Source organism: Cebus imitator, unplaced genomic scaffold (genome assembly GCF_001604975.1).
Source record: "Cebus imitator isolate Cc_AM_T3 unplaced genomic scaffold, Cebus_imitator-1.0 Scaffold359, whole genome shotgun sequence".
In the NCBI taxonomy this organism is placed as follows: Eukaryota; Metazoa; Chordata; class Mammalia; order Primates; family Cebidae; genus Cebus; species Cebus imitator.
In genome coordinates this window covers 838,064-852,637 of record NW_016107674.1, presented here as the reverse complement: position 1 = coordinate 852,637, position 14,574 = coordinate 838,064, and the positions used below count along the sequence as shown (strand labels likewise).

General features: G+C 46.0%; 1 protein-coding gene across 9 annotated transcripts in view; it reads left to right on the top strand.

Moving 5' to 3' along the window:
• Window positions 1-14,574, top strand: part of ANKRD6 (ankyrin repeat domain 6) — a 37,085-nt gene that overhangs the window by 13,171 nt on the left and 9,340 nt on the right. For 4 of the 9 annotated variants that reach the window (XM_017506798.2, XM_017506796.2, XM_017506795.2 and 1 more), the window contains 8 exons: window positions 1,113-1,211; window positions 2,639-2,737; window positions 5,753-5,851; window positions 7,140-7,217; window positions 11,044-11,148; window positions 12,487-12,621; window positions 12,935-13,120; window positions 13,596-13,748. In XM_017506798.2, coding sequence (XP_017362287.1) covers window positions 1,113-1,211; window positions 2,639-2,737; window positions 5,753-5,851; window positions 7,140-7,217; window positions 11,044-11,148; window positions 12,487-12,621; window positions 12,935-13,120; window positions 13,596-13,748 — 954 coding nt within the window. The remainder of the gene's footprint in view (window positions 1-1,112; window positions 1,212-2,638; window positions 2,738-5,752; window positions 5,852-7,139; window positions 7,218-11,043; window positions 11,149-12,486; window positions 12,622-12,934; window positions 13,121-13,595; window positions 13,749-14,574) is intronic. The other 5 variants (XM_017506800.2, XM_017506797.2, XM_037730797.1 and 2 more) reach the window with 3 other exon arrangements.

Below are 14,574 nucleotides of genomic sequence, written 5' to 3'. Positions count from 1 at the left end.
AGCAAAGACATCAAGCAAGTATCTAACAATTTCTTTTTTTAACTCATTTCTATTTTTAAAAGATCAGGAATCTAACATACTGGAGTGTCAGCAGCCAGTACTGTGAGATCCAGAGGGGAGTGAACTAAGTGAGGGAGAAGCAATCAGCCAGGCAGTGTAATAGCTCTGAGCCCACGCACCTGCAAGCCTGACCCAGCACTTAGGCTCAGCAGAACCAGCGCAGAGCTTCTGTGTTAACCTCCTGGGTGCTGGCAGGCTCTTGGATGACCAAGCGTCACCTATCACACAGCCTTGTTTTCTTGTTACTTTTCTAGGGATTATCAGCAGCCTCACGTGCCCTACTCCCATAGACTCAAAAGTTCTGTTCATGTCCTACAATTTTTTCTTGCAGTATTGCTATGGACATTATTCTGATCCATTGTGACATGGTGTGTTGAGGATCTCAAAAACAAGAGGGACCCAAAAAGCAAGAGTGTCTCAATCTGTGTCCTAAGTGACACATGTGACTGTACTGCCTAAAAGGCGGGGTCTGGTGTCCAGAGTTAAAATTTTGATGTTTCGAGAAAAATACAAGAATGGGTGACTTGAAAAAGGCTTACAAGTTAAATCTCATGTGCACATCCAGGAAGTGGCTAGTTTTACTTTTTTAAGCCCACCATTGGCAGGGATTGTAACCACAGCTATTGCTTATGTGAGGTAGGACATCATCTATAGGAATTGAGTGCTGTGCATGTGTCCAGCATTGTATGGTTAAGAAAATACCTTCCTGGACACTGAATCGATCCCCACAGCCTCAGGATGTGGGGGTCATGCTCCATTTCCCAGGTAAGTAATTTAAGCATTTGAAGAGACTGGCTTTTAACTAGTTACTGGTAGAGCCAGGACTTGGAACCAAGGCTTTATGACAAATAGGACTCTTCTGCCTGTTTGGACTCCAAATTAAATGTTCTTGCCTCTAAAGCATCCCCACCAAAACCAACCCTTCCTTTGAGGAGGCAGAGAATGTAAGCGTTGCCTTTTCCCAGGAGTAAGTACTGCCCCTCTGCAAGGCATGCAGGTCTGTGCGGAAGCATGTTGCTAATGTGTCCTCCCTCTCTCTGCCTCTCTCCAAGGCGGGGAACACGGCTCTGCACCTGGCCTGCCAGAACAGCCACTCCCAGAGCACACGCGTCCTCCTGTTGGCCGGGTCCCGCGCTGACCTCAAAAATAACGTGGGTGAACAAAACCGGCTTCTCACACTCTCTCTTTCTTGTGTCACTTCAGAAAATAACTTCATGAGCATACTTGAACCTTAATGTCTCGAAATTAAAATGTAAAAAGTGTTTAGGGACTATCTCTAAAGTGTTCTCTTTTTTTTTTTGCCAATTTTCTAAGGGGTCATTTAGGCACACGAGAAGAGGAATCAATAGATTTGGAAATACTGCTTTTCTCCCATCCTTTTCCCTTTGTGCTTCAACTTTAGTTTATCATTTCTTACAGCACATGTCTGGCCAATGAAAGACTAGGAAACCAGTTAATGTTTTAAGAAAGTCTCTACCCACATAGAGTGTTGTACTATTATCAGCATATGTGAGTTGGTGCCATTTACAGGGAAAGGTCCTCTGATACCCCATGCCCAGCATCTACAGTGAGCAGGTCCTATTGATTACTGAGGCACCCTTGGGATGAGCTAACCAGAAACGTCACGTGGGTATCACTTCTTCCTCCATAAAGAAGCTGTATTTCCTTTATAAATCCCTTGCCTTAGCCACATTGGCAAAAAAAAAAAAAAATCTGAGTTTTTTTCTAAAGTGGCCTCAGCTGAGGTCTCCCTGTTTGGGGTAGACCTCATCTAACTCATCTAAGCTCTGAACCTCAGCTTTGAGCTTGGTTCCATCTTAATGCAGGGGAGGAAAGTCTGCCATGTGGCCAACATTCTCCAGACAGAGCTAGCATGGAAACGGGAAGAGAACACTGCAGGCAGCTTTTTGTCTCCAGTTCTTTATTGTCTTTCTGGGAGCAGGATTCTACCTGCTGTGCTTACTGAGGATCCTGCCCTGAGTTTTCCTTCATGCCCTTTTTTGCTCCCAGTGATTGCTTCCTTATCAGCTCCCCCACTACATAGCTTCATATAGGATGTTAAGGTCCAAAGTTGGATACTCCTTGAATTTCCGGGGGCATATATGATCTTAAGATTTGACAACCCTCCTGCTGCCCTGTCCTTTCATCCATAAGAGATCTGTGCTGGGAAGGGCTCATTTCCAAAGCAATGCGGTTAGTCTTAAGTCAGTGTATTATAGACCTTTTGGGTCGTAGGGAGCCCAGGGTCACTGGATCCTCTTCAAGCACTGGGTAAGCAGAGCCTGCCTCAGCTCTTGCGAAGGTCTCGTGGGGAGCAGATGTCTAGTTTCATAAACATGAAAGCAGTGATTCTGTGACCATTGGTTGTTCTGCACAGGCAGAAAAGGAGCAAGGCTGCCCACAGCAGTCACAGCAGCAAAGGACGGCAAGCCTTGGCATCTATGTTAAAAGAGCTGCTATGGTTTCCTAAAGAGTATATGATAGTCTGCCACCTTTTAAATAATATTTTCTTTCTACTTTTCTCTATTTTTTTTTGTAACTGCTCAGATTGTGCTTAGAGTTTGATTTCTGTTCGCAGGCAGGAGACACCTGTTTGCACGTTGCTGCGCGCTATAATCACTTGTCCATCATTAGGCTCCTCCTCAGTGCTTTCTGTTCTGTCCATGAAAAGAACCAGGTCAGTGCATGTTTCCTCTTCATGGCTGCCAGCATCCTTCCCACAAGGCTACCGGACAGGTGTGTTAGTGCAAACGGGAGAAGAGGCTGCTGGGAAGTGCTGCCATTTCACCTATCTGGGACTCCACCAGCTCTGGGCTTTGCATGGGTGTCCCCCTGAGTTCTAGTGGCCCTGGCTTATCTGGCCTCCTAGAGGAAGTGTGCCCTTATAATTCCTGTACATATCACCACATTTGCATATTGAACCTTTTCTGGAGATCCTGGGGCAGGCTTTGTTTTTTAAATATGATTTTAAAAAGAAAACCCACAAGGAAGAATGTGATTTAGTAAAGAAGCAAGGGAGCCCAGGCACGGTGGCTCACATTCCGGCATTTTGGGAAGCTGAGGCAGGAGGATCACTTGAGGCCAGGAGTTCAAGACCAGCCTGGGCAACATAAGGAGACCTTGTGTCTACAAAAAAAAAATTTTTTTTTAATGTGGCCAGGCGTGGTGGCTCATGCCTGTAATCCCAGTGCTTTGGGAGGCTGAGGTGGGTGGATCACTTTGAGCTCAGGAGTTTGAGACCAGCCTGGCCAACATGGTGAAACCATGTCTCTACAAAAAATACAAATATTAGCTGGGCATGGTGGCATGCACCTGTAATCCCAGCTACTAAGGAGGCTGAGGCAGGAGAATCACCTGAACCCAGGAGGCAGAGGTTGCAGTGAACCGAGATCACACCACTGCACTACAGCCTGGGTGATAGGGCGAGACTCTGTCTCAAAAAAAATAATAAATACATTAATTTAAAAAAATAAAAATTATCCAGGCAGTGTGGCATATACCTGTAGTCCCAGCTACTCAGGAGGCTGAAGTGGGAGGATTGTTTTGAGCCCAGGAGTTCAAAGCTATGGTGAGCTGTGATCTTGCCACTGCACACCAGTCGGGGTGACAGAATGACACCCCGTCTCTCTAAAGCAGAAAGAAAAACACCAAGCAAACATATAAAGTCTTATGACTCCCTGAGTTCTGTTTTCTTTCTTAAAAAAGAAAAACACCAAGCAAGTAATTAAAAGTCTTATGACTCCCTTTCTTCTGTTCCTTGTACTGCTACTCACTTACAATTGAGCTGATAGAGTCTTTCATTTCTGTATATTGGGTACATAGTCTATAGATAGTGCCATGTAATGGGGTTTTGAAATAAAGCTCTGAGTATTACAGTCTTCCTTGGAAATGTGCACAATTTCTAGCAGTCATTGGATTTAAAAAATAGATTGTCTTGGTATTTATTGATACCTATATGGTACATTGTTTGGCTTTTCTTTGTTGAAGTGCATAAATCTGAACTAAAAAAACATTAGATTGTGGTGCAGATTAACAGACCATATAATGGTGATTTCTGACCTGGATGCATATGAGAATCAACAGGGGAATTAAAAATACTGTTCCTGGATTCTACCCCAGTTTGAAAGAGCCAGAACTTCTGGGGGTGAGGTCCAGACAATGGTGTTTTTAAAAAGCTCTTTATCTGAGTGTACAGCCAGGATTGAGAACCACTGACCTAATCAAGTAGCTAAGTCTGTCATTCCTAAGTAGGTCATCAGGTGACCCCTCCACCAGTGCCTTTCAGCCTTGGTAGCATGTCACGGCACCTGAGAGCTTTAAAAAGTCCCCCTGCCCAGCCCACATGGCAGACCAATGAATTTAGAATATCTGGGAGTGGGACCCAGGCATCAGCATTTTTTAAAGCTCCAAAGGTTATTCTAGTATTCAGCCAAGGAAAAAGCACTGCTGCAGAGCTTCCTTCAACACACCCAGCTAAGTGACTCAGAAATGAAACATGGCCGGGTGCGGTGGCTCACACTTGGAATCCCAGCACTTTGGGAGACTGAGGCGGGCACATCATAAGGCCAGGAGTTCAAGACCAGCCTGTCCAATATGGTGAAACCCCATTTCTACTAAAAAAAATTACAAAAACTAGCCGGGTGTGGTGGCGCACATCTGTAGTCCTAGCTACTTGGGAGGCTGAGGCAGGAGAATCGCCTGAACCTGGGAGGCGGAGGTTGTGGTGAGCCAAGATCATGCCACTGCACTCCAGCCTGGGTGACAGAGTGAGACTCTGTCCCAAAGAGAAAAAAAAAAAAATACAATTTTTCCACCCCTCACAAAGATGACTGAATTTTCATGCTACCCAGGAAAAAAGTATCAGGCACTTTGCCTGATCACCTGATAGGAGAGAGAATGAATTGTTTCACTTCTCCTATATTTGTCTGGTTTATTTATATCATCATGTTTGGGAAATGACAGCATTTGCATTTGGAGTGGGCCCACTGAGCTGCAGTTGTCTTTATCCTTTTCTCAGAGTTGATTTTGTGAAAGCATATTTTTTTGTATAAAGATAATGTGAGCACTTATTTATAGGCTATCTGTAAGATGTAGAAAACAGTTGGTCTTAAGCGAACACTGGTTCTTGGTGTTTCCACCCGCACAAAGCATATCCTGAGCCTGCAGATGGATTGAGTCCCAGTGGCCCCTTCAGATCTACCCACCATAGCTGCAGGCCAGCCTGTCACCTCTCCAGTGCTTGCAGAAGTAGCCGTCTTCACAGCTTCTCCTGCTCAATCTAGCAGTGGGACACCAAGCAGTTTTTCTGACCTCTGACCTCCTTGAGTAAACGAGTCAAAAGTGGAATGACTAGCCTGTCCACCCCAGGCCTCCCGCCTGTCCTCATGTCTTTGTGAGGCTTCAGGTCCTACCATTCTCAGCAACTCCAGGCCAGCATTACTCTGCCCCTGCGTTTAATCCTGCTCTGTGATTTTAGATATCCCCACCCAGAAAGAAAGATGATACTAGTGCCGAGGTCACTCAGTTCCAAGATCTCCTTAAGTACTCATGATGCTTTAACAAAGGGCCCTATTTTGGTCTCAGGCAAATCTCGGTTTGACTTTGAAGAGCCACACCTAGGCCAGGTAATGAAAAGTTGAGGGCTGTAGGCCATGAGCAGATGGGGTTTAGCAGGCCTTCTAATCAATTCCAGGCTGGAGACACAGCACTTCACGTTGCTGCTGCCCTAAATCACAAGAAAGTGGCCAAAATCTTACTGGAAGCCGGAGCAGATACGACCATTGTTAACAATGTAAGTTGAGTTGCAACGTTGCTTTCTGAAGTGGTTCCCACCCCTTTCCAGAATGAGAGGTGTGTTGTTAGAACTAAACCCCTGCAGACCCTTGGGCCCAGCGCATTTGGAAGAGGGGGGATCTCTGCTGGAACCACAGCCCCTGGGGCCATTGGGGTGGACTTGAAGGGAACCCATGCTCTGAGCAGCCCCAGGAATTGACAAGCCTGCTGTTAGCCGCCTAGCTGCAGTGAGCACAACCTGGCATGAAAAGGAACTCAGGGATGTCCTGGTAAACTGACAAGTGGATGCTATCCAAAGTGAGTTCCAGGCTGTAAATGTATGTGGTGCTCAGAAAAATGGCCACCTGGCCCTCAGATTAATCAGCCTCAAAATTCTAAGCCAACTCCTTTTTCTTTCACTTTACCTGACCTCACTGTTTTCCTCCTACGCCACTGTGTGTCCTACAGATCCTAGAGCAAGCGCCAACTCAGGTGCACTTTCTTCTTCGAGGCCACCCTGCAGTCTCTTCCTTTCTGAATGGCTCAGCGGGGCCTGGAGGGTGCAACAGCTGCTGTGTGGAGGTGTTTTTGAGGGGGGTGGCCTGGGACTGCTGACACTGGCACAGGCTCTCAAGCCTCCTTGGCTCCTATATCTAGCTTCCCTCTTCTTCCTCCTGCCTTCTCATAGCTCTATAACCAGTACTGGGGGCACAGTTAACTCTTCCATGATGCCTTGAATATCTTCCATTTGCTATCAACTCCTGGGTTTTGGCTTCGTCTCCTGATAACTTACATTATGGCTATAACTTGTAATTGCTTTTCATATTCCACTTCCTGAAACTCTGGCGAGGCCCTGATCTGCCCCTCCAGCATCTTCCCACTGTTTTCCAGGGGAGGTAAATCACTGGGCTGGACCTCAGATCTTCTGTGGTGTTTCCCCAACTGAAACATTCCCCCTGGATGCCATCTGAGTGCTACCTTCCCTCCCCTCTTTTCTGGGAAGCACTCCTTGGTGGATGGTGCCCAGGCCTTGGCCTCCTAAAGCACTTCTTGCTCCCTTGGTCTGCCCTTGCCCTCTGGCCGTGTATTTTACTGAGGGTGTCCTCTGGTGTGACCCAGCGCTCTCATTGGAGGGTCTAAGGCTGATGCTCAGGGCCATATCACATAGGTGGCTGTGTTTTGCCAGGTAGGTGCTGGGTGTAGGTGGGTGTGGAACTGCCTGCTTCTGGCCAGAGCTGTGCCAGCTGGGCTATGTGTGTGCAGGGCCAGTGGCCCTTTCTCACCTGTCCTCCTCTGCCTCTCCTCAGGCAGGCCAGACTCCGCTGGAGACTGCCCGCTACCACAATAACCCGGAAGTTGCTCTTCTCCTCACCAAAGCTCCCCAGGTAGGATTTACTGCCCTTTCCATGGTACTGATTATGTGGGGCTACAGAGTTTTGGGACTCCTGGTTGCAGTCTACTGAAGCCACTTCAAACTAACTTAAATAGGGAATGTAACCAGGCAGTGGAGGTATAAGTATCCATGGGTGCTCAGGATGACGGGAGTCAAAGGCTTCCAGTCCAGCTCTTCATAGCCTGGGCCGCCTCGTCTTCTCCCTGTGGCTGGATCATTGTCACGGCCAGCTGCCTGGGTCATACCTTCCCAGCTACTCAGCCAAGGAAGAAGTTCCAGTTTAAGACATTGCAGGAGAGGACCATGATTGCAGAGTTTAGGCCAAATGCCCATCCCTGAAGAAGTGGGACAGGGACTTTAAGAAGAGAAGGGGCATTCTCCAGAGAAAGGCAGGAGGGAGGGGACCATTCTGGGCAGATAGTCGCCTGCCAGAGACAGTTGAGTACAGTCTAGTTTTCTTTCCTCTTTTACTGAATAATAGTATTTTGACCATCATTTAATTTTTTTCAAATGGTGGCTGATACTTTAGTTGAGGTTGACATTAAGTAACAATAAAGAAATTTAATAATAATTTATAAATTATTCATAATCCTAGCCCCCGCAACAACTGTTTTTGTTTCATCCAAAAATGGATGAGAAACGTAATTTTTATATAATTGTGCTTACAATGTATATACCCTTTTGTGTTTCTGCCTTTTATCCTATTATAAAACAGTGCTCCGCAGTCTTCATAATTATTCATTACAATGGAGGCATAATATTCTTTTTGTTGCTATTAATATTTTATTAAGCCATTTCCTTAATGATGGACATTTAGGTTATTTTCAGATTGGCACTATTCTGTATTACATTATCGCAAACACTGATTGGCTTTCCATCTTATTCTGCAAGAAAAAGTCTCAGGGAGTCAAAGGAAGATTTTTGAACACCACCCTGCTGCAAAATAACTCGATACCAGCCCAGGGTTTGGAATGGCCTTTATTTCATTTAAATTTTTAAATAATCCCTAATATAACTAGTAGTTTCTGGAAATGTTTAAGATTTGTATCTTTTGCAAAACTGATCACCCTCTTGTGCATGGAGCTGTTTCTTCTAAGTGGTCTCTGGAAGGCCACAGAGCTCCCAACAAAAGGAAGTCGGTAGGAAAAGCCGCGGGGTTTCTACCTCTGGCAGCTTTTATCGTAAGTGGAATCACATCCATGAATCCTGATAGAAAAATGCTAGTCTCTCATGGATCTAAAAGTATGAAGTGCTGTGTAAATGTCAGAACCCATCACATTTCTCTGCCTATTTCAATATGTGGTAATTTAATGGACATCCAGCCCCACCCTCAGCCATACAAAGATCATCAGATCTTATGGGGCTGGAGGGTTCCCCAGGCACAGAAAGATTGACGGATCTTTAATCCACCTGTCATTTGTCTTCCAGAGCCCAAGGATCTTCACTTATAGGGAAAAGACCTTCATGGACCATTTCCCTGTGCAGTTCTTTGTTTCCATTAAAAAAAAAAAAACATGAAAAATCTAGCTATTTCCCAAGGCCTCCTCACCTAACAACTATTATCCTTGAAGAGCGTTGAGGGCAAAGGAGGTGGGATGTCAAGTATTTGTTTCCAAAAAAAAAAAAAAAAAAAAGACTTAAGCAAGTTTCTCCATGCTTACATCGAATAACAAATAAGTTGGATGACATGCTGTGAAAGTTTATTTTATGCATAATTGTATATGCTGAGCTTTATTCTCAACACAAACAAGGAACTTTATGCATAAAATGTTATGCATACTGTTCTCTTGTTCTATGGCTACAGAAATAGCATTAGTGTTTGCTTTGCCTGAAAAGAGAAAACCCCTTGCCTTAGGCCCATAGTCAGACGTTGATTTTAAATGGGCCACAGCAGTACTAAGAGGATACTACTTTTTATTTTTTAATTTTTATGTATGTATGTATGTATGTATATATGTATGTATGTATGTTTTTTGAGATGGAGTCTTGCTCTGTCGCCTAGGCTGGAGTACAGTGGCACAATCTTGGCTCACTGCAACCTCCACCTCCCAGGTTCAAGCAATTTTCCTGCCTCAGCCTCCCGAGTAGCTGGGATTACAGGTGTGTGCCACCACACCCAGCTGATTTTTGTATTTTTAGTGGAGATGGGATTTCACCATGTTGACCAGGCTGATCTCAAACTCCTGACCTCAGGTGATCCATCCACCTCGGCCTCCCAAAGTGGTGGGATTACAGGCATGAGCCATTATGCCCATCTAGAGAATACTACTATTGGAGGCCTCAAAGTCAATATTCCCTCACTTCTGTGGACTGGAAAAGATTAATGTTGTCCCATTGGTAGATGGTCTGGTTTACTGAGAAAGGCTGGAAGTCATGCAGTTATTTTCACTGACTAAATAACATGTTGAATGGAGGGAATTTTGCTGACGATTATTTTGGGTTTGGGTGACCTCTGATTGTCACTTGTCATTTTGATTGGTGTGGTTCACAAATGCTCTGAAAGTAAATTTTAGGCTGATTCTGGGGATATTAAGAGTCCATAGGCCAGGTGTGGTGGCTCACGCCTATAATCCCAGCACTTTGGAAGGCAGAGGCGGGCGGCTTACCCAAGCTCAGGAGTTCATGGCCACCCTGGGCAACATGGTGAAACTCTGTCTCTTAAAAAAAAAAAAAAAAGTCCATAAATCAGGTGAGCGATGGATATAGTCACTTTCTTTCGTCATACTTGCCTTCCTGATGAGTCTGAATTTAGCTTTAGAAATGACTCAGGGAAGTGTTTCTCAGACTTTCTGATCTAAGGACTCTTTTTCATTTTTAACTATTATGGACTAGAGTTTGAAGGTTTCCATCAGCTCAAGGATCTGTACTCTGTTAAACACCCTCTGCCAATTAAGCCACCTGAAGGCAGGTAGGGAGGCCCCTGACAGTCACTGCATGCCAGCCACCTATTTTTTCTTGGTTAATCCCAACAACTCCCTATTTTTATTTCTTTTTTAAAAAGACAAGGTCTTGCTATGTTGGTCAGGCTGATCTTAAACTCCTGTCCTCAAGCAGTCCTCCCACTGTGTTCTCCCATAGTGTTGGGATTATAGGCATGAGCCACTGCGCCTGACCCATTTTTACATTTGAGAAGACAGAGCACAGAGATCTCAAATCACTTGCCCAAAGACCCTACAGCCAGTGGCTACTGGGTTCAAACTGAGATTGTTCTGACCCCACATATGTTCCTCTGTGTCCATTCTGTCACTCTGCACTGTAAGAGGCAAAGTAAACGCTTCCTTTTGGGGAAGAGATTTCTGTCTTGTGGTTGGTACTGTGGCTCGTAGATACACCTTAATATTTGAATCAAATTGATGTGACTTGGACACAGTTTGGCCAAGGGAACATCTGCTAGGCTAGCTCAGGTCCAGTGTACCAAGATGGAGAGTGAGACTGCCTGGCACGGGGCTGCTGTGTCGCACACCTCCAGGGAACACCCTATATCCTAGTTTATGTGAATGGCACTCCTTGGAGCACAGCCTCTGTGCATGTAGTTGGCAGTCCTGGCCCAGCATCAGTGCCTGTAGTTATTATCATGATAGACTTTAAGCTTCTTGAGGTCAGGGATAATAGCCTACCCATCTCCAAGTCCCTGTGGTGCCCAGGACAAGCCCTAGGATGATGCTAGGTAGTCCGGAGGTGCTTGTTTGATGTGAACACCTGCTCTCACCCTCTAGGCTGTCAGTTCCATTAGGTCAGAGCCCCAGGTCCAGGGAGAATTCTCTCACGTGGATGCTGTGCACACCAGTGGTTGTAACAATGCCGTTTGCCTCCTTCAGGTCTTGCGCTTCAGTCGCGGGCGAAGCCTGAGGAAAAAGAGAGAGAGGCTCAAGGAAGAGAGGAGAGCCCAGTCTGTGCCAAGAGATGAGGTGGCCCAAAGCAAGGTGGGGGGCAGTCCTCCCGCCGTCCCCACGTCCACCCATGCGCAGAGGGTGCGAAACTATCTCCCTGCTTCAGCCGGGCTCACCTGCTGGCTGCCAGGCCCTTCTCTGCCTCTCCTTCTTGCAGGGGCTCTTCAAACCGTTGCCAGTATTTTTCTTTTTGGCTTCACATCCTCCATTCCCCAAGGCTTCAGGCCATGTGCCTCTGTGTGCACTGCCTGTTACCCATCCGGTAGGCGTCGGCGGCATGTTTACCAGCTCAGGTATCTGTGGCCTTTACCCCAGCCCTGTGGGCAGCACTGCCTCTCTGACACTGTGCCCAGATTGTGTAGGGCAGTGGCTGTCAAAATGTGGTGTCCAGTGTGTCACCTGGGACCTTGTTAGATATGCTAATTCTTGGACCTCACCTCAGACCCCTAGGATCAGAAACTTGGGTGGGTGGGGTCCAGCAATCTATGTTGAAACAAGCCCTCCAGTGGACTCTCATGTGGACTAAAATTTGAGAGCCACTGGCATAGTCGCTTCAGGCAGGGGACCAAGGCTATGCCAGCCTATATGGCTCCCTTATAGGAATTAGAAAAAGATGCCCCCTGGGCAGACCCGCCGTGTACAGGGCACACATGGTGAGCAGAGCCCGAGCTGATTTCAGCTCCTCTTGCCCCACACCTCCGCCTCAGCTAGGTGCCCTTGTGCTGTGTAAACCCTGCCTTTGTGTTCACTCAGGAGGAAGAAGTCTGGGATATAGAGACAGCTTTTGGCACAGAAAATGTTATCACCAAGTACTTGTTCCTCTATCTGCTATTTCAGAATCCTCTCATTGATTTCCAGTGTTAAGCCATTGCAACTCTGATTAACTTCCTAGGTGTGAATTGTACATATTCAGTTGTGAACGTTCTCACAAGGACCAGAAATATGATATTTTTTCATTTCAAAGGATTATTACTCTTTGGCATGAATTTTGTTGGCAGGGGGTGGTGTCCAAGGTCAAAGAATGAGTGAGTTATGTTTTGTTGAAATGCAAAAGACTGAAAGTCTCTAATGCTGACGTGTTTTGTGTCGGGTAGGTTCCTGGTGTTCTACAACATCAAATTAGACCCAGGAATATCTTTAGTTTAGGACCTAGTAAATACAATGAAAGCCAAATGTTCAACCAACCAGGAAAAACATTCTATGTTAGTTAAGATCACCAAGCAGTGTTTCCTATGTCTGAAATTTATCTCATTTGCAGACTTTCCCTTGGGTCTCTTAATAGATGGAATCTTGCAAAGAAAATTTGACCCTATTAGTGAAAAAGGCCAAGGGAGCAAACAGAATAGGTCTCCGGGCTTTTTTCTTCTTTAGGGCAGTGTCTCAGCAGGAGACACCCCCAGCAGTGAACAAGCTGTGCCCAGAAAAGAAGAAGGCAAAGAAGAGTTCCTGTCAGCCTCCCCAGAACCCAGAGCAAAGGATGACAAGAGGAAAAAGTCGAGGCCCAAGGTCAGGAGGCACGGAAAGCAGCCCAGAGGGTGGCTGGGAGGCGAGAGTCCTGGCAGAGTGTCATGCCCATCAGCTAAAAAGCCGCCTCACTTGGCTGGCTGTTTTGGAGCCAGAGCACAGAAATTAAATCTGGCAAGCATCAGACACAAAGTTAATGTGCTGATGTATTTCTTTTGACATGTGTAGCTTGGAGTAGAACACTGTGAGGGGAAACAAAGGGCTCCTTACCCAAACGGGGTGACATGGGCGCCACTGACTGGTATCAGTCTTGCAGAGGTCAGAGGGCTCAGAGGTGTCTTTTCCTCTCCCACAGGTGTCAGCATTTTCTGATCCCACCCCACCAGCTGACCAACAGCCTGGACATCAGAAGAACCTGCATACTCATAATCACCCTAAAAAGAGGAACAGACATCGGTGTTCATCCCCGCCCCCACCCCATGAGTTCAGGGCATACCAGCTGTACACATTGTACAGGGGCAAGGACGGGAAAGTGATGCAGGTACCTGCTAAGCACTGTCAGGAAAAGGAAACTTAGGCGTTCAGCAAGGGTTTTTGTTTAACAGCATTCCTGGGGGCTGATAGCTACTTTAGGCGTCGACTTAGTTAAGCATGAGCTTTTAAAATAAGCCAGATGGCCTCCATACTTGCACAGGACAGATCACTCCTGCTGCCAAGCCAAGGCACACAGAGGTGTAGCTGCAAAGCTTGCTGCACCATCCTCAGGTGACTAGGTATCTTGAGGCCCCAGGGTGTATAAAAGCAGCTTGAGGAGGGGCCAAATCTTACCCTCTGAATCTTCTTAGTGATTACTGCCCTCAAGGCTTGGCCTATAGGATGCTCCAAAGTTATGACAAGGAAGAGCCTGTCTCTTCCATCATCTCTATCCCCTGGTATACTGCCTGGCACATTGTGGGTGCTCAAAACATACTTGAGGGAATGAACAAGGGATTGATTCCTTTTTTCTTTCTTCTTAGGCACCAATAAATGGTTGTCGATGTGAACCTCTTATCAACAAGCTGGAGAATCAGTTGGAGGCTACTGTGGAGGAGATAAAAGCAGAGCTGGGATCGGTTCAGGACAAAATGAATATGAAGCTGGGGCAGATGGAGAATAAGACCCAGCACCAAGTACGTCATTAGGCCCAGCCTCCTAATTGCAAGGTGTTCTGACAGAACATGAACTCAAGAGCAGACTTTGACTTTAGCACACCCTTCCACCCTGGGAGTGTCTGGTGGGCTGTCAGGGAAGAGCCCTGCTTCTGCTTATGTGATTCTGTTAAAGCACATTTATTTCAGCTTTTTAAAGAACATGTTTAAATTGCTTCTTATTATAAAAGTAAGATATCCCCATTACAGAGCATTTTTAGACATGAAAATTAGGAAAATAGATCACCTATAATCCCACTGTGCTGGAAAAGCACTATTAATATTTGAGTTTAGGCCAGGAGTGGTAGCTCACACCTGTAATCCCAGCACTTTGGGAGACCAAGGCGGGCAGATCACCTGAGGTCAGCAGTTCGAGACCAGCCTGGCCAATATGGTGAAGCCCCGCCTCTACCAAAATTAGCCTGGTGTGGCGGTGCACACCTGTAATCCCAGCTACTCAGGAGGCAGAGGCACGGGAATCACTTGGACCTGGGAGGTGGAGGTTGCTGTGAGTGGAGATTGCATCACTGCACTCCAGCCTGGGCAACAGAGCATGACTTGCCTTAAAAAAAAAAATTGGGGTTTCTTTTCTTCCAGTCTTTTTATATGTCAGTTTTTGCTACACTCCTTCCCCATTGCATACAAAATTAGAATAATTATATCTGTAGTTTTTTTCTTTTCCCAGATTTTTTTTTGAAAGTTGTCAAATATAACAAAAGAGTTCACAGAATAATGGAATGAATGCTCGCATATAATCCCTGCAGTCAGCCAGTTAATATGTTGTTACATGTGCCTTGTGTCTCTCACA